Here is a 22042-nt window from a genome sequence, read left to right as displayed (position 1 = left end):
GTCCTGCGCCCCCAGAACCCGCCTCAGGACGGGGCTCTGGAGGGTCTGGCTGGCAGTCGTCTTTAGTGGGTCAGTGGGCCCGGACGGTGGGGAGGCCGCAGGGCACCTCTTCTTTCAGTGAGTCAGCGTCTTGTGCGTTCGTTTGAAAAAAGGGGCTTTTGTAATTTTTTGGTATTATTTTTGAAGAACTGCTCTGTATTTTGCTCTATTCATTTTTTATTACTATTCTTTAAAGAAAGAAGAATCTCAAAGGAAGAGAATGCAGGAAATAAATAATCAAAAGGCTACTCACAAAATTGAGGAACTAGAAAAGGCAAAGCAGCATTTTGAGCAGGAAGCACACGCCAGCAGAAAGCGCTTAGAGATGGAGGCTTTGGCTACAAAACAGGTAACTTCATTTTGAGGAAAAGCTGGGTTTTTTTGGTAAAGAACTTACGGTATCTTGACAGGCGTCGGCCAAAGCCAGGTCCCCACGTGAGAGCCCGTCTGGCCCCCAGATGTGCTCACACAGCATCACACTGATCTTCTCAGAGGGACAGCTGTGCTTTCCAGCAAGTCCATTCACGTTTTCTCTTTTCCGTGGTCAGCGGTGCTGGGGGACGTGAAGGAGAAGTGACACCGGGGCAACGTGCGCGGCGGGGGGAGGAAGGCACAGCTCTCACACTGGTCACCTCCGGTGCCAGGGGGGCGCCCCGTCTGCCTGCGTCTGCCGCCCCTGAGAGCTCATGGCCGGGCCTTGTCCCCCCAGTCCTGGGGGCTCAGGCGAGAACAGAGGCTTCCTTCAGGGGCCGGCTCACAGAGCCCAGTCAGGAGGCGGGAGTGTGGAACCAGAGGCCGTTGGTGAACCCGGCGGCCGCCCTCCTGTCTCCGCTGGTGGTCCTCCAACCCCTGCCGGCCCAGCGGCCCAGCACCCCCGTGAGCAGCGCGGACCCTCGGGCTGCTCCAGGACCGCCGCCTCGGGCCCAGACTCTGTTCTTACCAGTCCTGGAGGGGCTCTGATGGAGACCGAGGTTGCAGAGCCACCGTTTTAATCTCTGCTTCGATTTCTTACATCTTAGCCTTCAAGTTTTACTCTCAAATGAAGGAAATGCTCCCAGTCACCCCAGAGCCCTGGTAACACGGGACGAGTGCGTGTTGGCAGCTCCAGGACGCAGAGTGGCCAGCGAGCCACCTCAGAGAGTTTTAAGAGAAACACAGAACTGTTTAAATCTTGGGAACAATTATTATTAGTGGGCTATTACAAGGCTTATTTGTCAAATGAGATTTTTTTTTGGTGTGCTTTTTAGTCAACAAATGTTCTCGAATATGAGCTTTTTTGAGTAGTTTTTTTTCCTTTTTTCCCCTGAAGGTATTTATGCTCTTATTAATGGGACAGAAAAGGTTAATCTATGCCATCAAAAATTCCTCATGAGTTTGTTGTGGGGAAAAAAGTCATTTTATAAAAATACTTCATACATCATTTTTTAAAAGCCTTTTATGCTTACTAAAACACGTAAAATGGGTTAAACCTTTACGCTTAGTAAAACGTGCTGTGAAGTGAGGATTATGTCGTATTACCATTATCCGTCTTTTTCACAATTTCTCTTTCATATTCCTGTGTGTGGCTCTGTATGAATGAACATCAATTAGGCTCTAGAAGACCACCGGATCCGCCACGCAAAAATTCTGGAAGCTTTAGAAGCTGAGAAGCAAAGAATTGCGAAGGAAGTACAGATTCTACAGCAAAACCAGAGCAGCAGGGACAGGCCCCTCACAAGTGAGTGCGCGGTGCTCTCCCCAGGCATCTCCTAGGGCCCTGCGGCGCTCCATGCAGTGGCTGAGGTGGCAGCTACCTGTGTGTGTTCGAAACGTTTTCTTCTGGATGTTGCTGGGACTTTCATGTGTCTAGATAAATTTGTGTGAATGATTATTTTTAGAATATTCACTTTTTAGAACATTTAGTTACTTAAGCAAATAGTAAACGAAATTCCAAGTATTATTTTAATGTGGATCATGCTTTTTAAAATGTCATAATCTCATTTTATGAGAATTATTATCCAAATTGTGCTCAATCATTGGGTGCTTTGTTTTCTTTCTCACTTGGGAGTTATGTTTTGGTAACTTGCTACATTCCTGTGTGGAACACAGCAAGTTTTTCACGTAAACTTTTTTTTAATTATAGAAAATTTCAAGCAAACTATAGAAGTAGGGAGACTACTGCAATAAACCCTCAGGCAGTCCTGTCCAGCCTCAGCAGTCCCCACCCGCGTGCAGCCTTGTTCCACCTGTCCTCTGTGCCTGCCTCCCTGGCCCGCGTGAGCAAAGCCCGGACACCCTCCCATCTGGCCCGGGAATGCTGACTCTGCGCCTCTAAGTTAGGGTCTCTCTTCTCCGTCACTCTTTGAAGCATAACTTTGATGTTATTATCACACCTAAAATACAGTAATTTCTTATACTCATCAAATATCTAGTCTGTATTCAGATTTCCTGGATTATTTCATAATTTGTTGATCTATTTGGGTTGCTTGAATCAGGGCACAGACGTGGTCCACACCCCGTGTTTGGTAGGCGTGCCTCTCGGTCTGTCCGCTCGCTCTCCCTTCTCTCCCTGTCTGTCCGCTTGTAACTCATTTGTTGATGAAATCAGGTGGTTTAGTGTTGAGTTTCCCAGATCCTGGGTCGTGCTAACTGCATCTCCCGCTGTTGCCTGGCGGGTCCCTCCGCCCAGGAGCCTGTGACGCGCCCGTCATCCAGGGTCAGGGCTTTAGCGAGGACGCGCGTACTTTGTGTAACTTTGAAACTATTGCTGCTCTTTATATCTGCGGCAAGAGGTAATACGTACATTGGATTAACATACCTTTTTATTCCTCTTAGGTCTGAAAACAGTGCCTTGCAATGAATACTTGATTTTTTTTTTAATCCATATGAATAATGACTTTTATCTTTCCAAAAAATATTTTTAAGGTAATACTGGTTATAGGTTTGACTGAACAATATAGAAAATGTTTATGATAAAATCTTAAGTTTAAATTAGGGACATGGAATTGTGGGCTGAGATTTGTCTTTATGTCCTGACGTATCTCTGTCTGTGTTATCTATCTCTTTTAAAAATTCAGGCAAAATAAAAAAGATTGTGGTTCTATTTAAGTTAAGGCTATGGTATACTTGACCTAATACTTTGAATATATTAGAAACTAGAGGAAAAAAAGAAAATCTTTAAAAATATTAGAAGGAGAAGCATTGTCCTTGGCGTTTCCTCTCTTACAAAGTCTTACCCTTTCTCTGTGAACTTCAGTTTTCTTCCATGTCTTCTTCTGTGAAGCAGCTTTTATTTCGCCAGTGGGAGCTGAAGAGACGTTTCTCAGATACCCCTTCACCTTCTGTGATGCGCAGTCACAGCCACTCACTCGAAGTCGTTTTCCCCTCGGAGCTGAGCTGTCCCGCGGGTGGTGTGTGTTCACGTTCGTGCGTGGGTCCTGAGCCTGCTGTCTGTGCTTTCTGCCAGTCCAGCCAAACTGGGGCTCCATGAAACTCTCCCTGATGATTCAGGAAGCCAACGCCGTCAGCAAGAAGTTAGAAAAGAACTATGTTTTTGGCAGGTGAGTAGTTACCTTAATTGTCAAGTACTTCTCTGCTTTAGATTAGTTGACCTTCATATGATTTTTTTTCTTTTGGCTTCTCTGAAGGCACAGGGTCTACAGGGCTGGTCTGGGAATGAGCGAGCGTCAGAGTCCCCATCGACACTTCAGGCCCCCGCTCAGGGCTCACTCTGGAGGGACCCAGGCTCTCAGCAATTAACATACTAGTAGATTTTATAAACAGAATAATTTTAGATATTTTTGGAATTTACTAATTTTCTTTTGAGTTGAAAATTTATCAGTATTTCATTTTTAAAAAAATACACATTAGGATTTTTCATTAAAATCTTTTCATATGAGAAGTCATTTCAGTGTAATATATACCGGACGTGAGTGCTGCTCTAAGAGAAACACTTACCTGTCGGGGGACTGAAGTAGGAGACTGGATTTTCACGGGAGTTACTCTGATTCAGAAAACTGCATGCATGTGTTTTAGGATAAGCACGGTTCCTTTGGTTTTTCTTTCAGACACGTTGTCCCGGATAAAGGAGGTGGTTCTGACACGTGTGTTCAGGTCCGAAACCTGCAGCTAGGGGTCTCAACCGTCTGGAGTCTGGAAAAGTTTGAATCTAAGCTTGCGGCAATGAAAGAACTTTACGAGGTTTGGAATATTATTAAAATCTCTATAAACTTTTTGAAGTAAAAAGGATAAAAGTGACATGTTCTTATTAAAGAAACTTTGGCAGGTGAAATAAAAGGCGCTCCACACTGCCCAAACCGACCGACACCCATGTGTACTTCCTTCCCTGCTGCCTGCAGAAGGGGTTTTACGGGTTTAATGTCGTTATAACTGTAATAGAGAAACTTAGTGCTGAATATATTCAGTTACAGTTGTGTTTTAAAATCTTACATTTAAACGTAAGGGAAGAAGGACTTCGACAGGTGGCTGTGTGCGTCACGTGAGTTACCGCCTGCGCCCAGCACTGCGCTATCCCGTGATCACGTTTACCCCCTCAGGGCCGTGAGGCGTGTCCCTGACTGTTTGCTGCGCTGAGTCGCAGCTGCTAGTTGTGCGCAGCTCTGCACACGTTAGTTCCTAGTGTCCTAGCTCCTTGCCGTCTTTCCTAAAGTGGTACCAAAAGTACACATGTTCCGTTAGACTTGCTCACTGACAGTTTGCCTGCCGGAAGTACTGCCTTTTACCAAAGTTGCTGGTTTATTTCACTTTATGTTTTAGTGACTAGTGAATCTGGGGGCTTGACTGTTTCCTCGTTGGTAAAGGATGTGTGCATGTCCTTTGAATTTTTTGGCAAGTGAAGTGTGGGTAATGAGCTAACCTCTATAAGGTTCTTAACATATTTTGATAATGAACCTTTATTTTATATTCATTCTATACACTTTTCCCCCGGTTATATGTTGACTTTTCCTTGGTTTCATTTTGTTATGCAGGCATTTTTAATTTGGCATATTTGAAGCTACCTATTAGTCTAGAAATAGTATCCATTTCTGAGCCTTTTCTTCTAATTCTTTTTTTTTTTAACATTTATATCTTTGAATTGTAGAATTTATTATGGTGTATTGTGAAGGGAATGAACCTAAAGTTAATTTTTCTCCATATTACTATGTTATTATCCCTAAAACATTTAATAAATAGTTGCAATATAAATTGTGAGATATCTCACCATTAAGTAATGTAACTATGTGGAATTATAGTCTATGCTACTTAGAATAATAACAAGAATGAAGACATTGTATATAAAAACTTGAAGAATCTGCCAGATTACAGCCTTAATGCTTGAATTGTTTAATGGAAAAATGAAAATAAACTAAATGGTTAAGTCAATCTAGAAAATAATAAACTAAAACAAAGGAGAGCAAATGAAGGAATCATTAAAAATAAAAGCATCTCCCCAGGCAACAGAAGTAAGAGCAAAACTAAGTGAGTGGAACCTAATCAAACTTACAGGCTTTCTCACAACAAGGAGACCATAAACAAAATGAAAAGACAGTCTAGGGAATGGGAGGAAATATTTGCAACCAAGGTGCTGACATGGGCTTAATTTCCAAAATATACAAACAGCTCACACAACTCAATAACAAAAAAACAACTCTACCAAAAAATGGGCAGAAAACTTAAATAGACATTTCTCCAAAGAAGACTTCCAGATGGCCAATAAGCACATGAAGAGATGCTCAACATGGCTACTTACCAGAGAAATGCAAGGCACAACTGCAGTGAGGTGTCACTTCATACCAGTCAGAATGGCCCTCATTAAAAAGTCTACAAACAATAAATGCTGGTGAGGGTGTGGAGAAAAGGGAACCCTCCTACACTGCTGGTGGGACTGTAAATTGGTGCAGTCACTATGGAAAACAGTATGGAGATTCCTTGAAAGACTAAAAATAGACTTACCATATGATCCAGCAATCCCACTCCTGGGCGTATATCCAGAGGGAAATCTGATTCGAAAAGACACAAGCACCCCATTGTTCACAGCAGCACTACTTACAACAGCCAAGACATGGAAACAACCTAAACGTCCAACGACAGACTGGATAAAGAAGATGTGGTATATTTATACAATGGAATACTACTCAGCCATAAAAAAGAATGAAATCATGTCATTTACAGCAACATGGATGGACCTGGAGACTGTCATACTAAGTGAAGTAAGCCAGACAGAGAAAGAAGAATACCATCTGATATCACTTATATGTGGAATCTAAAATATAATTCAAATGAACTTATCTACAAAACAGAAAGAGGATCACAGACATAGAAAACAAATTTGTGGTTACCAAAGAGGAAAGAGGTGAAGGGATAAATTAGGAGTTAAGGATTTGCAGATACACGCTAGCATATATAAAATAGATAAACAACAAAGTTCTACTGTACAGCACAGGGAATATCCTATAATAAACAGTAATGGAAAGGAATATGAAAAATAATGTATATCTATAACTGAATCACTGCTGTACAGCAGAAACGAACAACATTATAAGTCAACTATACTTCAATTAAAAAATAAAAGCAATAATGGGTAAATTAGAATTAAATTCAAGCTCTGGCCCTTTGAAAAGATGAATATGTGATTTTAGGAATGGGAAATAGAATTTAAAGATAACAAAAACATTTAAAAATTATCTTATATATAAAATTTTATGCTACTAAGTTTGATAATTTTCTAGAAAGAAAAAATTTTCTAGAAAAAGAGGAATTATGAAAGTTAATTTAGTAGATGAACAACCAGGCAATAAATTGAAAAGTTTTGTCAGTGAACTAGCCTGAAAAAAAAGATGCTGATCTCAGTCAGTTTCATAGGTAAGCACTTGAGAACCTCCGGAGAACAGGTAAATCCTGTTTGGTTAAGCTGCTCTAGAACACAGCAAAGAACAGAAATGTCACGGTTATGATGCTAGAATAACTGATCAAAATCAAAACAAAACCCACAAGAACTGGAAGGGTAATTCAGAAGAGAATTCCAAAGCCCTCCTAACATGAACAGAGCTGTAGTAATCCCGAGTGAAATGTTGAAAGTCAAATCTGCAGTTGTGTTGGGAGAATACTTGCAGCACGAGTGAGCAGGGTTAGCTCCAGGGACGGAGGGTGTGGTCACAGTAGAGAATATGAAAAGGCCGAGTAGAAGCACAGCAGAGCCGACAGTGTCCACCTCTGCCTGCCGGGTTTGTGACGGGTTTACCTTTTTTTCCTTTGTGTTTGTCTGTATTAATAATTTCCAGATTTTCTACAATGAATGTGAATTGCTTGTGTAATTAGAACAACAGAAAACTGTGCTGAGGTCATTTAATTCTTGCCTGACTTACACGTTAGAACCTGGTAGATCAGTTGCCCTCATTTATCACCTTACATTCTGCTCTCAACTGTTGGTTGCGATGTGCTTTACTTATTTTTACGTATAATTACATGTTTCTGAATCAAGCTCTATATAGTATTTTGCTAGAACTTTAATTGGTGGCTTTAAATATTTAGATTAAAATAAAAAATTACTGTCAGGATCAGTAATATTCAACCAGGAAGTGATTAAATCTTAATGTTGTCAGATTATTCTTTTATTCCTCTCCTGAGGAGCCTATCCTTTTTGTTTTTATTATGTCTTCTAAATCCCAGTTTTATTACTTCTAAATTATTGAGTGAGCTCTGCTGTGCTTCTTAGACTCTTACTATTTCCCAGTGTCATGTGATTTTTAAGCTTTTATTATGAATGTGGTTCTTTCAGGCTTATCAGATAACCTTGCTGATTTTATAAGTGAGACAAAGTATTTAAACTTTTTTCCTTAGTTGCTAAACATTTTAAACCCACAATTAATAGAAACTATGTGTTTTATGTTTCTCAGAGTTACAGTAGTAACAGGAGTGAAGATGTCTTTTGTGACCCTGCAGACGAGTGGGAACCTGACATTACGGATGTACCAGTTTCTTCATTTTCTAGAAGGAGGTAAGGACACTCGGTTATTGGCTTTCTTGTTCTGGGTGAACATGTGTATGATTTACTTTTTAAAGAACTGTCTGTTGTCACGGCGGGTGTCTGTGAAGGGAGCCCCGCTGTGGCACGTTGCCGATCAAGGCACAGCACTTAGGGCATCACCCTGAGAACAGGAGGCAAAACCCTCAGTGTGTGACCAGGTGAGTTTCAAGAGCAACTTACAATACCCTAAGTCTCATTTCCTGTAGAAGTGAACAGTGTTTGTTACTTTATGTATTTATTTTTTAATTGTTTATTACTTAAAATTACGCTTTCACAGAAACTTGGCACATTCTGTGATACTGTGGTGTGAGCTGTACAGGTTTAAATGCCGCTGGGTTGGTGTGAGCACCACAGAACAAGACACCATGGCGATAGAGGACTTCTGCTTATTAATAAAAATGTCACAGACTTCCACGGTGAATAGATGCTTTTCAAGTGGAAACTGGCTCTGCTTACAGCCCGCACGCTTAGGTTACAAAGAGGCAGAGTGGTGTAACAGAAGGGCCTTCCTCTTTGATTTAGTGTTGCGCCTTAGTTTGGTTTTTAAACAAATACTTCTTTTTAAATACTTAGTTCGGTTTTTAAACAAGACCACTGTCTGCCATGCCCAAGGGTACCAAGATGAACACAAAAGACTCCCTGTCCTTGGAGGCCAGGACTTGGGAAACGACAGGCCTGAGCCGTTGATGAAGCCCTGAGCTAAGGCCAGGCGGGAATGGAGGGGCCAGGTTTTGCCTGCACTCGGGACGCAGAATCCACGGGATGTGGTGGCCGGTGTGGGGTTGATGGTGGCGCGGGCTCCAGGGTGAACGATGGTCCCAGCATGGCCAAGCGGCTGGGGGAGCGCAGTGTTCCCTGAGCAGGGCGGTAGGAGGGGTTATCTGCGGACGTGGTGAGCTTGGGGTCCCCAGGGGTCATCCCGGTGTATACTGGGGTCTGAAACTTTGAAGAAGGGCTTAGGGACTTTTCAGGATATCAAGGTCAACGGCATCTCGTCCAGCAGAAGCCTCACTGGCAGGAGCGTCTGCTGAGCACGTGTGAGCAGTGTCTCCTGCAGTACCTTCCACGGATCCCCTGGCCCACCCCCACCTCACGGATGGGGTAGTGAGGGCGTCAAGGGGCTCAGGGACGTGTCCAGAGCCACGTGGCTCATCAGAGGGGCCTCACATCCAGGTCTGGTGACTCCAGACGTCCTGGTTTCTCGACTGCTGTGCGTGCTGTCTCTGGCACACGGAAGAACAGCATTTTCTGGTGACACTTTTTTTTAACTTCATTGCCTTTAGCTGCAGGTCAGAATCCATTTGGGTTTCTAAACCTTTTTAGGCCTTCCTTGTTTTTGACCAGGCTTATTGTAAAGTCGTTTATATGAAATTTCCTCAAAGAAGTGGAACGACTTGAGGGCGACCTTTTCCCTGTTACTTTTGCTTTGTTTACTGCATCCTGACTGCTAAGCAGAGTAAGAAATAGTCAAGAGCGAACAAGCTATTCATTTATGTGCTATACACGTAACAGCCAAGCATTTCAGGGTGGAAGAGATACAGAGCGTGCTCTTCCCGCGGATTCTGGCCTCCTTGAGTGCGCCCCTGCGGGGTGGTGCTGTGACACGTCCCAGGCTCCTACGGAGCCCTGAGAGCTCATCCGTGCCTTGCGTGGCTGGGCCCGGATGTGGCGTCTTGAGGCTTCAGTTTTCTCATCTGTAATTTGGAGACGGGACGAGGTCACCTGTGAGGCCCCGTGTCCTGGGAGCCCAGGGTCTGTAACGTGGGACTGGTGGTGGTGATGCTGTGAGGACTCGAGATGATGTTGCACACCTCCAGCCTTGTAGACGGCTGTTCAGTAAGTGGCCGCTCGTACTGTTGGGAGCCTAAGACACACTGAATTATGTGAAATCTTGGAAAACAGAGAGGCTATGATTTCTGATCCAACACCAGTAAACAGTGATACCTGCAGGTGATTTGCCGTGAGTTGGGCTCTGGCACTAAAATGAGCTAAATGGTCCTTGAGTAGAATTGGGTGGATGGGCTTATGCTTAAGCCAGTGAGGTGAGCCTCCCAAAAATTCAAATCGGACCTACAAATTCATTGGAGTATGATTTATAAATTCCTATCGATTTAAAAATGACTAGTTTCTTACTATTTTATTATGAACTTTACGTGATAAGAATTGTGGATCAAACATGAGTGTTGATAACATGAAAGTTAGTGACTGACAGCTTGTATGTGCTGACTTTGAGGATAGTGATTAAGGAATCAACAGATGTTTAACTTGCTACTGAAGAATCAAAGCTTAACATTTCCTAAGATTTTGAAATCAGGTATTTTAATTTGGCAGAGATATTTTTGACAACTTCCGTAATTTAAAAGTATCATTTTTTAAAAAGCTTGACTTGCTCTTGGTCGAAGCCTTGCGTGTGAAGGCTCAGCCTCAGAGGAGTGTCTGTGATGGAAGGTGGGTGTGGAGCCACCGCAGGGCCGGGCGGGGAGCAGGGAGCTGCTGCGGGGCCGGGATGTGGGGCTGCGGGCGGTTTGGCAGCCTGTGCATTTTGATATGTGCTGTTGACAGTTTAAAGTAAAATTTCCCCCGATATTAAGTAAAAATTCTTTGAGAGGAAGGTGACCGGTGTATTTTTATTTGCGTTTGAACGTTGTTTGACTACAGTTGAAAGGGTACGTTTTCCTGGTCCACGCGTGCTGTGATGACGCACCCGTCCCTGCCACTGCTGAGTAAAAGCTGTGGCCTGTGAGAGCTGATGTTTTCCACTCCTGTTACCAGTCACATCTCTGCTTGTCCTGCAGGAATTCATGGGGAAATTTTACATTTGAAACATTTAGGCAACTACAGATAGAAAGCTTTTGTTTAACAATCTTTTCAACAAAGAGTTTTTCTTGGGTGGCTGGGGGTTCTGGACTTGGAACCGAGTCACAGCTTGGAAGTTTCTCTGACACACGGGGCTGGACCTGGAGTCGAGACAGTCGAGCACGGATGGTGACGGGGAAGTGGGCGGGTTCTTCCAGCAGCAGGAGGAGCAACGGCAGAGGCTGGTCACCCTCGAAGGTAGGGGGCTGAGTGTTTCACCCTCGAGCCGAGGGCAGGCGGCGGAAAGAGGACCTGAAGGTGAGGTCTTCTGTCCTCTTGAGCCACTGTTGCACCTCCCAGCACCACCTCTGCATGCCGCGCAACAAGTGCCTGGACCCAGCCGGCCCCATCTGATACCCTGCCCGGCGCGGGGTGCCCAGGCCAAGCCCACGCTGCCTTCACTGGCACCCAGGGTCATCTGGCCCGCACGCCCAGCCTCGGGCCCGCTCCTCCTCCCAGACGGTCCCTGCGTGTGCCATCCTTCCTTCCATCACTAGGTCTCCCCGCGTCCTGTGCCCGTTTCTAAATCGCTACCTCCTCGTTACGGCTGACTGTCCTCATCCCCCAGCGCCCTTTCTCCGGGAGGCTCTCCTGGCCCCCGGGCACTCGCTTGTGGAGCATAGCGCTGTCTCGTCGTCATTTGCCCAATTTCTCTCTTTTCCTGTGGACCTTGTGCCGGCGAGCCTGGAACCCACGTCTGCTGTTTACTCCGCCCAGTGTCCAGAGCCTTTGAAGAACAGGGTCGCTGACCCTTGAGCAACTCGGGTTTGAACTGCGGGTCCTTGTCAGTAGCAAATCCTGCAGGGCGGCTGGACTGAGGGTTGGATCTGCGGGCGCAGAGGAGCCTGGTAGCAGACGGCTGGCTCCGTGAGACAGATTTCCGTGCTGCGGGTCAGCGCCCCAAGCCCTGTGTTGTTCAGGGCCAGCTGTGCTCTGTGAATGTTTATCCTACTCCCCTGGTTAACTGTAGGCTTAGAATAACACCTGTAAGGGGTAAGATTCTTACTCAGTGAACCAAATTGATTTAGCGCTGGAGGACAAAGTTTCCCTGGAAACACACGCGTGGGCGTCCGTGTTCTTTAGAGAATGTGAAGCGCACGTCCCGATCGCCGTCCCGCCTGGCTGGTGACCACTCTCGCGGCGTCTCTTCCAGGAGCAGGAGTCTGATGAAGAACAGAAGGGTTTCCAGCTGTCTGCTCGACATCGCGGCCTGCTCAGCCCAGGACGCCCGTCCGTCACGCTCATCAGGTACCTTCCCACCCTGTTTTGCTGGGCCCTGAGAGAAGCATCCAGCCCTGTCTCTGCCACGGCCTCGTTTCACGTCCTTGTGCAAATAATTTCGTCTCCTGGAGGCGCTGGTTGTCCGTGGGAGGGGGGAGCAGGGCAAGACGGGAGGGAAGACTTCCTTTTCACAGCGTACCCTTTGTTTTCTCCTGAATTTTACATAGTATGCAGGTGTCGTTCATTACAGTTACTTTAATAATGAAGTTTAAAAGAAAAATAAGGCACTGTTCCACTGAGTAACTATTTTATGCCAATATTGACTATAATGTTAATTTTCACGAGAAGAGGGGGTGGGTGCACTGTGAGTCTGCACGTGTAAGCACTTCTAGTAGTTAACGTCACCACCCGGTGACAGTGACTACCGCACAGCGACAGAAGAGAGCCAGCTGCCGATCCAGCCCAGGTGCGTCCCAGAAACACTATGCTGAGTGAAGCAACTAGATGATGAGGAGCGTGTAGAGGGTGAATGTGCCCGCAGGAAGTTCAAGGACAGCCAAAATGCAGAAGCCAGAGCAGTTACGAAAAGCACGGCTGGTCAGGCGGGAGCCTGCTGGAGGGGCGGGGGGTCACGCGGCATGCGCGTCTGTGGGGGGAGCCCTGCGCCAGAGGTCTGTGCACGTCGCAGAACGTCGCCGGCGCCTTAGTGAACAGGGCTGCACAGTCGCCACCAAGCAGTCTGCTTGATCAAGGCACGTGCGATACGAGTGGCCGCGAAAGAAACTACGACTCGTCTTGACTTTAAAATAAAGGCACTAGGGTTTCCTTTTTTTAATCATCAAAGTATCTTTTAGGAGGATCACTGTTATCCTGTTACTCGTTTAAGGTAAAACAAAATATGCTATAGGCTTCTTGTTCACCAGCAAAATAAAAGGTGGTGTGTCTGTGGGAGCAGCTTCCTTACTCAGTGTTGTCTGAGAGCAAGGTGCTTTATGAAGGTACCTTTTCCAGACAACTAAACCTGTCTCCTCAAGGCTCATTTTTAAGGGCCCTTTAAAAAAGTTATGCTACTGAGAGGAAGTCAGAAATAGAAGAGGTCTTTGCTGGCTTGTGGGTCCCTGCAGAAGGAGCCGGAACCCCGTCCTCCTGCTGTGGGTGTTTAGTGGGAGCCTCCTGGGCAGCCGTGCGGTCGGGGAAGGGAGGCGGGGGGTGTGCTGGGGGCACCCCAGCTTTGGAAAGTCGAGCACGTGTCCGAACATCTCACCTTTGGGGCCCTATTTTGAAGCTGAATTTCTGCACATCTTTCTGAAGTGGGGGTGCTCGATTTTAGGGTGTGTTAGCACAGCTGTCTCGTCAAACAGACGCTGAAATCTACCTGTCCGCGGTGACGAGAGTACAGTCATTGCCATCGTGGTGCTGGTGCGTCCCCGGCAGTGACAGGGCTTGGTGCTTGGCAGCCTTTCTTCCTTCTCTGCCCAGATCAAGCTCTCACCGTGGCTCTGGACTCCTCCCCGTCCCCACCCTGTGCCTCCGTTTTCCGTCCTTCTCAGTCTGCTGCTCTTTGTGCGCCCCTGTAGTCGCCTCGTGTGGTGAGTGAGCCCGTGCTCCCGCGGCAGCGTTCTGGGACGAAGCTGCCTCCAGGGGCTGCAGGCGAGCTCTTCCAGCTCTTCCACTTGCCTCTGGTTTGGACAGAGCTTAGAAAATCGTGCTGGACGTCTGTCTCCCCAAGATGTGGCGGGTTGGCTGTGGATGGCCCTTGGCTGCAGCCTGGCTGACTGTGGTGTCCCTGGAGTAGGGCCTGGGGCCGAGAGGTGCCCCCGGGACGGCCCTGTCATCATGCTCTGCGCTGTCCCTGCCCTCGTGCCCAGCTAGCGGGTTGATTTCATTTATTTCACTTGTATGTATTGTGTTTCTGTTCTTTCATGCTCCTGCCATGGGTTTCACAGTTCGCAGTTCCTTAGGTGTCACCAGAGTAAGTGAAGAAGATTAAACCAGTGGTTACGTGGGACATTTGGATTCCCCGTTATCTGTATCCACAGCTACCAAGCTAGGGATGGACGCTGGTGGGGGGCTGCCTCCTCCGTGGGACTGCGACTTCCCTCCGGCGTGCAGAGGCGTAGCCCGCTGTGGGCCCACTGGCCCGTGTTTCCAAATCGCTCGTGCTAACGCCTCTGTTTGAAAGTGTTGTCCCTGGAAACGAGGCTTAAGGTGGCTGTCTTCTGTCGACACAGGCTTAGCAGGGAAGTCGGGCACCGTTTACCCTGGTTCTGCAGAATCGCCTCTTCCTGGAGTTTGCAGAGAGTTGATTGGTTCATCGTTAGAGCTTCTGGGCCAGAGTTACGGTGAAGAAAACACCGTGGCAGACAGCCTGGTCAGTAATCTCCTGAGAATCTGCGAGGGCATCCTTGCCGTTTCCAAAGCTCACGAGGAACAGGATGAGGACAGTCAGTGTGACGGTGAGCAGCCTGCGCCCGCACGCCCCCTCCGGGAAAGGCCGCGCCCTGCCCTGGGCGGCTGCCAGCCTCGTCTGAGTGTGTCACGTGTTCTAACGGCGAGCGTGTTGAGCTCTCTTATCTGGAGCTTGTTTCTTGGAATAACTCTCCTTCTTCTTTCAAAGTGTTCTCCAGCGGGGCCACCCAGTTGCTCACCGTCCAGGTGGCGAGCGCTTTTGAGCAGCTGGTGGTGCTGACGAGGCTCTGGCTGAGGGGTGAGCTCCCTGGAGGCAGCGCTGCGGCTCTGCCGGATGAGCTGAGGCAAGAGGTGAAAAGACTAGGAGGCTGCTTACAGTTATTTCTGCAGGTAAAGTGACTTGCTGAGCATCACTAGAAGAATTTGTTGGCTCAGGAAGTATTTATTGACTGTCTCCTGTTCGCATCTTGCCCCGAACTAGACCTGCGCCCCAGGCGCGGGCAGCCCTAGTGACGCACGCAGTAGCTCCTGTAGCCCTCAGCCCAGCCGGCGGCCGGTGCTGGTCTCCGCGCCCTCAGGGAGGACGCTGAGCGCCCGTCCAGGGTCACACGGCTAGTGAGGCAGGTTTGGCCGAGCCCCAGGGCGTGCCACCCGAGCCTCAGCAGGGCTGCCGGCAGGACGGGGAGCCCTGCCCTGCGTGTGGGTTGGGTTCCGCTGGTGCTGAAGGGGTGCCAGCCTGCAGACCCAGGCAAGGAAAGGGGCTTTGTTGTCATCCCTCCCTCCTGTCAGGTAAGATGAAGTCGGGCAGCCAGGATGTCAGACCACAGCTCACATCTCAGCAGAGTCTGGAGTCGGCTGGGTGGTCGTGCTTCCCCGAGTCCTCGGGGCCCAGGCTCCTCCTGTCCCTGCGCTGTGCCTGGAGTGTGGCCCGGCTCCGCGGGAGCTCAGGTCACACGGTGGCAGACCCGGTGGCCAAGGGCGGGGCCGCCAGGGCCTCTTAAGGGAGGTGCCTAAAGTTGCCGTCGACGTTTCCACTTACATGTCTTGGCCAGAGCCTCCGTGCGGCCCCACCAAGCGGCAGGCTCGCTGGGAAGGTGGTCTCTATTCTGGGCAGTGTGGGCCGGGGGACCAGTGAAAGGTGGCCACTGTGGAGGGAGGGGCGGACCCCGGGGGCCTGGTCGTCTGCTGTGGCCCAGGCTCCCCTGAGAGAATGCCCGTGTGCGGGAGAGGGGATCGGGCTCACCTTTAAAAAGGAGCAGTCAGGCCCCCTAGCGCAACGTTCCAGAAAACCTGGGCGGGCCTTCTCAGGCCTGCCACGAGCCCTCCCCGGGCTGGGCCTGCAGTGGGGCTCAGTCGTACCAGCCCCTTCTTTCGAGGGGGCAGGGCTCTGATGTCGCCTGGCAGACGGGACAAGTGGGGACGTGCCCCGTTGCTCTGGGGCACCCGAGACCTTCAGTTTGCATGTTTCAGGCACCCCTCCCCACTTTTCCCTGGTAACAGAGCGTCTTTGTTCCCCGTCCACCAGACCGGGCAGACCCGGGGGGGCCCGGGGAGGAGCTCGGGCCACCCTTCTCCCACTGAGCGCCCGGCAGGCCCATCTCCGTCAGGTCACCGCCTTCTTACCTCCCAACTCGTGTGTGTGTGGAAGGTCTTGGGGGCCTGTATCTGAGTCATTTTATGCCATGGCTGTCGTGTTGCACGTTTCCTGGTTCTGCCCAGACTTGGGTGACACGCAGTCGCTGTCGGTGAAGCAGGCTCCGTGTTCCCCAGGTGGGCCTCTTCTGCGCCCGCCCTTGTGACCTCGCGCGTCCGGTACCCTGGTCCTTCTGTCCTGCAGGGCTGCTCCTCAGACATTTCGTCAGTGGTGAAGGAGGCTCAGAAGCAAGTGACGCAGGCTGTGCTCCGAGCTGTGAAGCGCGTGGGCCAGCTGGCAGCCCTCAGAGGGACCGAGCTGCACCCTCCGGAGAACAGCGACAGGAGGGCGGCTGGGGGCCAGGTAACCAGCCAGGCCGGGCCGCTGTGAAAACTTCATCCGATAATGGTGCCACTAAACAGGATGAGTTTTCATTTTCCAAAATGGCACACACTTTTACTAGTTTTGCAGGAGGATCCACAGCTGTTACAGGCTAAGTGGGCTGAGCGTGCCCGATGGTCTGGGTCCTCTCCGCACCTCTGGGGTCTTTGACTTGATGGTACCGTGTACTCTGAGGGTTTGCTCAGCCGACCGACACGGGAGGAATGAAATTACATTCTCATGTAATTCTGAATGTGTGTTTGCTTGCTTTAACTGTTCATGCTGCTGCAAACATAGTGTGATATTAAACGTGACCATGTTCCAGCAGCAGCAGCGCTCTGCGGTGATAAACATTTTCCAGCGTGTTATCTGTGGGACACAAAATCACAGGCTTGCTGACTTTTTCCCTTTATAGACTGTTAGTTCTCTTATTCCAGCTTTAGTTGAATTAATAAACTTGGAATGTATTACAGTCCTAAAATAAGCAGAAAATATAACTTAATTATTTGATAATTTTTTAAAAATATAAAACTTGAATTTGCCAGTTAACACTTGGAACGTTTCTCTAGGATGATTTCATGGACGCCCTCTGTGATGGCGTAGGCTTGGGGCTGGAGCATCTGCTGGATTCTGGACTCAAAAAAGCAGAAGTGTTAGCACGTGAACTCCTGCGGCAGGACACCCCCAGCGAGGTGAGAGGGACAAGAGAGGGCTGTGCTCAGCACCGGAGGTGTCTAAGGTTGACTTAAAAATAATTTAACTCAGCGAATGAGGTTTCTATAAATTTATCTAGTTTAGTTTGTGTTGAATTATTTTTTATTGATAAGGCCAGTGACATTTCCCGGTTACACCTGAGCGCTGCGGCCTCTCCGGGCAGTGCTTTGCTGGACCTGCAATGGCTGGTGTCAGCGGGGATCCAGGAGGACAGAGTGTGTCAGTGATGCCTCGTGTCCACCTTCTGCTTGTCTTTTTCCTCCTGGTCTTTGTCCACATGAGAGTGGAAATGACCATTCGTTGATCCAAGGGGTGTTCACATCAGTTGTTCCCTATCAAGACGCAGAACCTAGGAGACTGTGGGGGACTTCCTAGACACGCCTGCCCGCGCCCCCGGCTAACTAACATGAAAGCAGAGAACCTGTGCTGTCCCCGAGGTGGCCCCTGGGGACGGGTTGGATTTTGTCATTGAAGACCTGTGTGTATGAACCGCCTGTCACCTTCCAGCGGTCGTTTACCGAGCCACTCAGTGTCCTGACCCTGTTTCCTCACCTGTCCTGAGTGAGGACACCTGTGTCACAGGCTGTGGGCTGGTTGTTTATTAAGTAACTCCTGGCAAGGGTCCCTGGACGGGGTGCCTTATGCAGAGCAGTGCTGACCTCGCTCGGCACCTTGCAGCATGGGGGTCACTGCTGCCCCGTGGTCTGGCTGAGCTGGGGACCCAGCCTGGTTGCCCCGAGTCAGGGTCTGCATCCTGCCTGCCGGGCTCCCAGACTGCCTGCCGCGTGCGTCCTGTTAACAGTACCGCGTGGTGTATGTAAAGGCTGCTAAGATGGTTGATCCTAAAAGCTCTGATCTCAAGAAAAAAATCTTGTAACTATGAGGGGACGGACATTAACCAGACTCACTGTGGTGATTATTTCATAATAGGCAGGTTTCGTGCTGTACACCTGAGACTAACACGGTGTCACGTGCCAGTTACTTCTCAGTAAGGCTGGTAGGATGCGTGTGTAAAGCTCTGAGGGCATAATTTTTGCTTCATGTATTAGTTATCTCACCTCCTTCCAAGGGAGGTTTTGGAAATTTCATTCCTATAGATATTTAAATAGGCAAATGCTATTACCAATGCTGTAGCAAACTGCAGAGGGTCTCCGCATTTAATGCAGAATCAACGAGCAATTTACTTGGAAACTGCGCTTCTGTGAAGCAGGGGCTCGCGCTGTGCGATCGCAGTCTCAGGAACGGCGCTCCAGGCTCACTCTGGACTAGAACGCCGCTCCCTGGCAGGGCCCACGGAGCTGACCGACGCGTGCGCTCCGCGTCGTGCTTGTGCAGTAACACGCTTCAACATTCTCTGTAGGTCACCAAACGGATGAAGGCCAGTGCCGTGGGGTTGATCGCATCCCTCGAACACCTCTTTACTGAGTGGAAAACAGTAAGAGAAGCTTTACGCTCTGTGTTTTGTTCTCTTTAGTGTATGTGCTCTCTTGGCTCCGGCGCGGGGGCTCTGCCCGCCGGCCCCTCTGCGCGGTGCAGTGGGGCAGGCGCGGGGGCCCCTCAGGCGTCTCTCCGGGATGTCGTGACTTACGTCTGAGTGATGACGACACACTGCATAGAGATGGGCCAGCACGCGCGTATTCTGTCTGCGTCTTACTGCTGCTCGAACTTTGCTTGAATAGTCAGCGTAGGCTAAAAAATTGTGTTTAATAATCGGTATGTTCAAAGGTTTTAAGATACAGAAAATTAGACATCTTATTCTCATGTCGTAAGTAAACAGAAAAATATAAACCAAGTATATAATCAATGTATTAAAAAGCAGAGAAATTTCTATGGCTTGAAAATGTTTAAATAAAATGAATGGGAGATATAAAGTTAAACTCTTAAAAATGAAATAAATTTTCCTTCTATGATATTGGATAATAAACGGTATTGTTGTATTTCATTCTCATGTAATAGGATGATTGGACTTTGCGTTAAAATTAATTAAAATGTTTAATTTCTTTTGGAAACAGTAGCTGTTAACGCTGTAACTCGGGCTTGCCTGCAGAAGCAGCGTCACGCGCTGTGAGGAGGTCAGACTCGCTTTTTCTCAAAGGCCCGAGTCTGGCAATTAAAGTCGCTCTGATGAAGACTTACTGCCACGTAGCCTGTTACGCATTTTTTAAAATAATCACTTTATTTACACAGAAGAGTTTCAGAACGCAAGAAGAAAATTCTGGATACCAAGACTTGAAGAAGATGGTTAACCTTGCCCCAGAATTCTTGAAGTTAAAACGTGGCTTAGAGCAAACCATTCAAATGACTGTTTCTGCACTGAGAGGTGCGTATCCAAGTGGAATTTATAGTTAACCACAGTTTGATAGTTTAAGTCTCAGACGCCTTTTCATTTCTAGTCTGATTCTTCAGCTGAAGCCTAATTCATCGGCATGAATTACCTGTAGGAGCTTGTGGCTGGGTCCCCACTTAATAGACATAAGCCCCTCGGCCTAAATAACTAGAGCCTGAAACCCGGGCTGCTTACTTAGCAGCCGAACGGGATAATCTTAAGCAGCTTGAAGCTGTCTGGAGAGGGTGGCTCTGGTTTAAGTGCCTCTCGGGTCAGCACAGCACTAACGCCTGGTGAGAACCGGAAAGGCTGATCGCCTCCTCCTTCTCCTCCTTGTCTAGGCTGCCGTGGCGACGTGAGCCTTCTCAAGAATTGTGTCGAGAGTCTCTGCAGCTCGGCCAGAGCCGTCCAGGCTGGGGGCCCTGCCTCTGCCCGTAGCTCTGCGGGGAGCGGGGCTCGGGGGGACCACGGGGCCCTGGGGTCTCTGGCCACCTCGCTCCTCTTGTGTTTTGAATCTGAAGAAAGACTGGATCTGCTGGAACCCTGGGACATGTGTAACCAAGGCCCAGGAGCAGAAGGCTGAGCGCCGTCTGTGGGGGCAGGCCCGGGCCGGGGGAGCGGGGGTGGGTGCCGGGCGTGGATGCGCAGGTGGCGGAGGCAACCTCAGCGCCCGGCGTGCGCGCAGGAGCCTTCAGCCGCCGCCTGAAGCAGGCGCTCACCGCACTGGGAGGCTGTGGCCAGAGTGAAGGTGGATGGCCATCTCTCTGACTGTTCATGCTTCCATTTTAAATCTCTTTAACCCTGATGTGCAATCTCTGGTTGGTTCATTACCCTATTTCTAAGTGGATTTTATGGTTATCGTGGTAGTTTTAAGTTATTTTCTTGTGAGTGGAAACCTTTGTGTCTGTGCCTTCTCTCTGCAAACCATCCAGAAATCTCATCACAGCGGTGTGGTGAGATTTCTGGTGAAGTGGCCAAAACAAGTTTAACTAAGGCAGCTGAACTTGCCTGGCTAAATCTAAGTCTTTTCTTGAAGGATTATTGGTTGGCATTTTGCGTGGTGTGTTCAGGGCACAGTTTCCTGTTTCTTTCCAAATTGGAAGTAGCTGCAGTGTCATGTATGCTAATGAAACGGCTTGTCGGCACAGTAGTTTACTGCATCGTCTATGGGGGTTCCATGTGAGAGGCTGTGTGAATGTGGTTTAAAACCAGCCAAAGACTGCAGACTCACACTCAGCTGCTGGGTGGGGTCGGGAGAGCCGAGGCTGGGTCTTGATAATGCTTGTTCTGAGGAAGGTGTGAGGAGACAGCTTGTGCGTGGCCTGATGCAGATTAAAGGTCCTTGTGACATCCCACACCTTAAAAATACCTTTATCTCCAATCAGGTAATAAAGGTAACATTCTACTTTGGGGAGCTCCCATCGAGGAAATGGGTTGACATTTTTGACAGCAGGAGGGGGTGCAGTGACTGCTCGGTGACAGGAGCAGCTCGGGGACGGACGCATCTAAACCACCTGGTCCCCCCCCCGTGCCCTCTTCGCTCGCAGATCCCACCGCACCACACCTGGCGGGGCTGGTGGGGGCGAATGTTGGTGCCGGGGATGAACTGGATGGTTTTCTGGCTGGGGAGTTGGTTCTGATACGGTGACCATACTTATTTACGATGTTAACGAACCACGTGCTGTGTTTAAAATGGTGCGGTTTAACACGTTTGCTTTTGTTTTCTTGTTTTATTTTTGGCATTTGAGCTTGTATTCTTGCTGAGGCTCTGTATTTGTAATAGTCAGTGCTCTGCCAAGCAGCACCTTTGCTGTCAAGTTTACGAGCAGGTGTACTTACAAGGTTTTTTTCCTGAAGGTTGTTCCTCTTTGGAGAACTTCCTAAAGAATTAGTGTGATAGTTTTTATCTTAATGTTCAGTATTTAATCTCTACTTTGTTTTCTACACTCATGACTTCACTAGTCAAAAGCTTTTCAGTCTTTGTAAAATGTGTGTGTGTATATATATATATTTATACCCTGGATTGTTCCACAATATTTGAACAATGGTGGAAAATACATTTGCTCTTAGAATCGTGTGCTAGTAAGACGTGTGGTAATAAAGAGAATGCTTTTCGTAAGTCTCGTCTCTGGTCTGAGGTCTAACTCCTGACAAGTAGAAAGTGGGTCGTAAAGCCCGTGTCCGCCCCCTTCCCCGTCACAGGCACGGGGTCCCGTCATTACGCCCACGAGGTCGCCCTCACGGTCTCACGCCTCCCGTCACCCAGCGGGACCAGTTCCGCGACTCCTCCTCCAGGGAGGCCACCCGTCCGCTGCTGGCTCCCTGGCTCCCCGGCCCCGCCCACCTCCGGGAGGCTCTTCCTAAATTTGAGTTTATCTCCTCGCCTGCTTCTACGCAAGAGCTCTCAGTGCGCGCTTCTGCCCACAGACCAGCACCGAACAGAGATCGGCGTCCGACC

At 48.7% G+C, this 22042-nt stretch overlaps 1 protein-coding gene across 6 annotated transcripts in view; it reads left to right on the top strand.

Moving 5' to 3' along the window:
• KIF14 (kinesin family member 14) overlaps positions 1 to 21703 on the top strand; it is a 46049-nt gene extending 24346 nt beyond the window's left edge. For 5 of the 6 annotated variants that reach the window (XM_032466832.1, XM_032466831.1, XM_032466835.1 and 2 more), the window contains exons 18-30: positions 236 to 388; positions 1630 to 1756; positions 3485 to 3578; positions 4086 to 4218; positions 7914 to 8014; positions 12054 to 12148; positions 14353 to 14577; positions 14739 to 14920; positions 16368 to 16526; positions 17114 to 17236; positions 18619 to 18693; positions 19446 to 19578; positions 19926 to 21703. In XM_032466832.1, coding sequence (XP_032322723.1) covers positions 236 to 388; positions 1630 to 1756; positions 3485 to 3578; positions 4086 to 4218; positions 7914 to 8014; positions 12054 to 12148; positions 14353 to 14577; positions 14739 to 14920; positions 16368 to 16526; positions 17114 to 17236; positions 18619 to 18693; positions 19446 to 19578; positions 19926 to 20167 — 1842 coding nt within the window. In that variant the 3' untranslated portion in view covers positions 20168 to 21703. Of the gene's footprint in view, positions 1 to 235; positions 389 to 1629; positions 1757 to 3484; positions 3579 to 4085; positions 4219 to 7913; positions 8015 to 12053; positions 12149 to 14352; positions 14578 to 14738; positions 14921 to 16367; positions 16527 to 17113; positions 17237 to 18618; positions 18694 to 19445; positions 19579 to 19925 lie in introns of those variants that run through there. The other variant, XR_004314717.1, reaches the window with a different exon arrangement.
• Positions 21704 to 22042: the final 339 nt, after the last annotated feature.

Source organism: Camelus ferus, chromosome 23 (genome assembly GCF_009834535.1).
Source record: "Camelus ferus isolate YT-003-E chromosome 23, BCGSAC_Cfer_1.0, whole genome shotgun sequence".
NCBI classification, from domain to species: Eukaryota; Metazoa; Chordata; class Mammalia; order Artiodactyla; family Camelidae; genus Camelus; species Camelus ferus.
The sequence above is the reverse complement of the archived record's forward strand: the minus strand, read 5'-3'. Positions and strand labels throughout refer to the sequence as shown.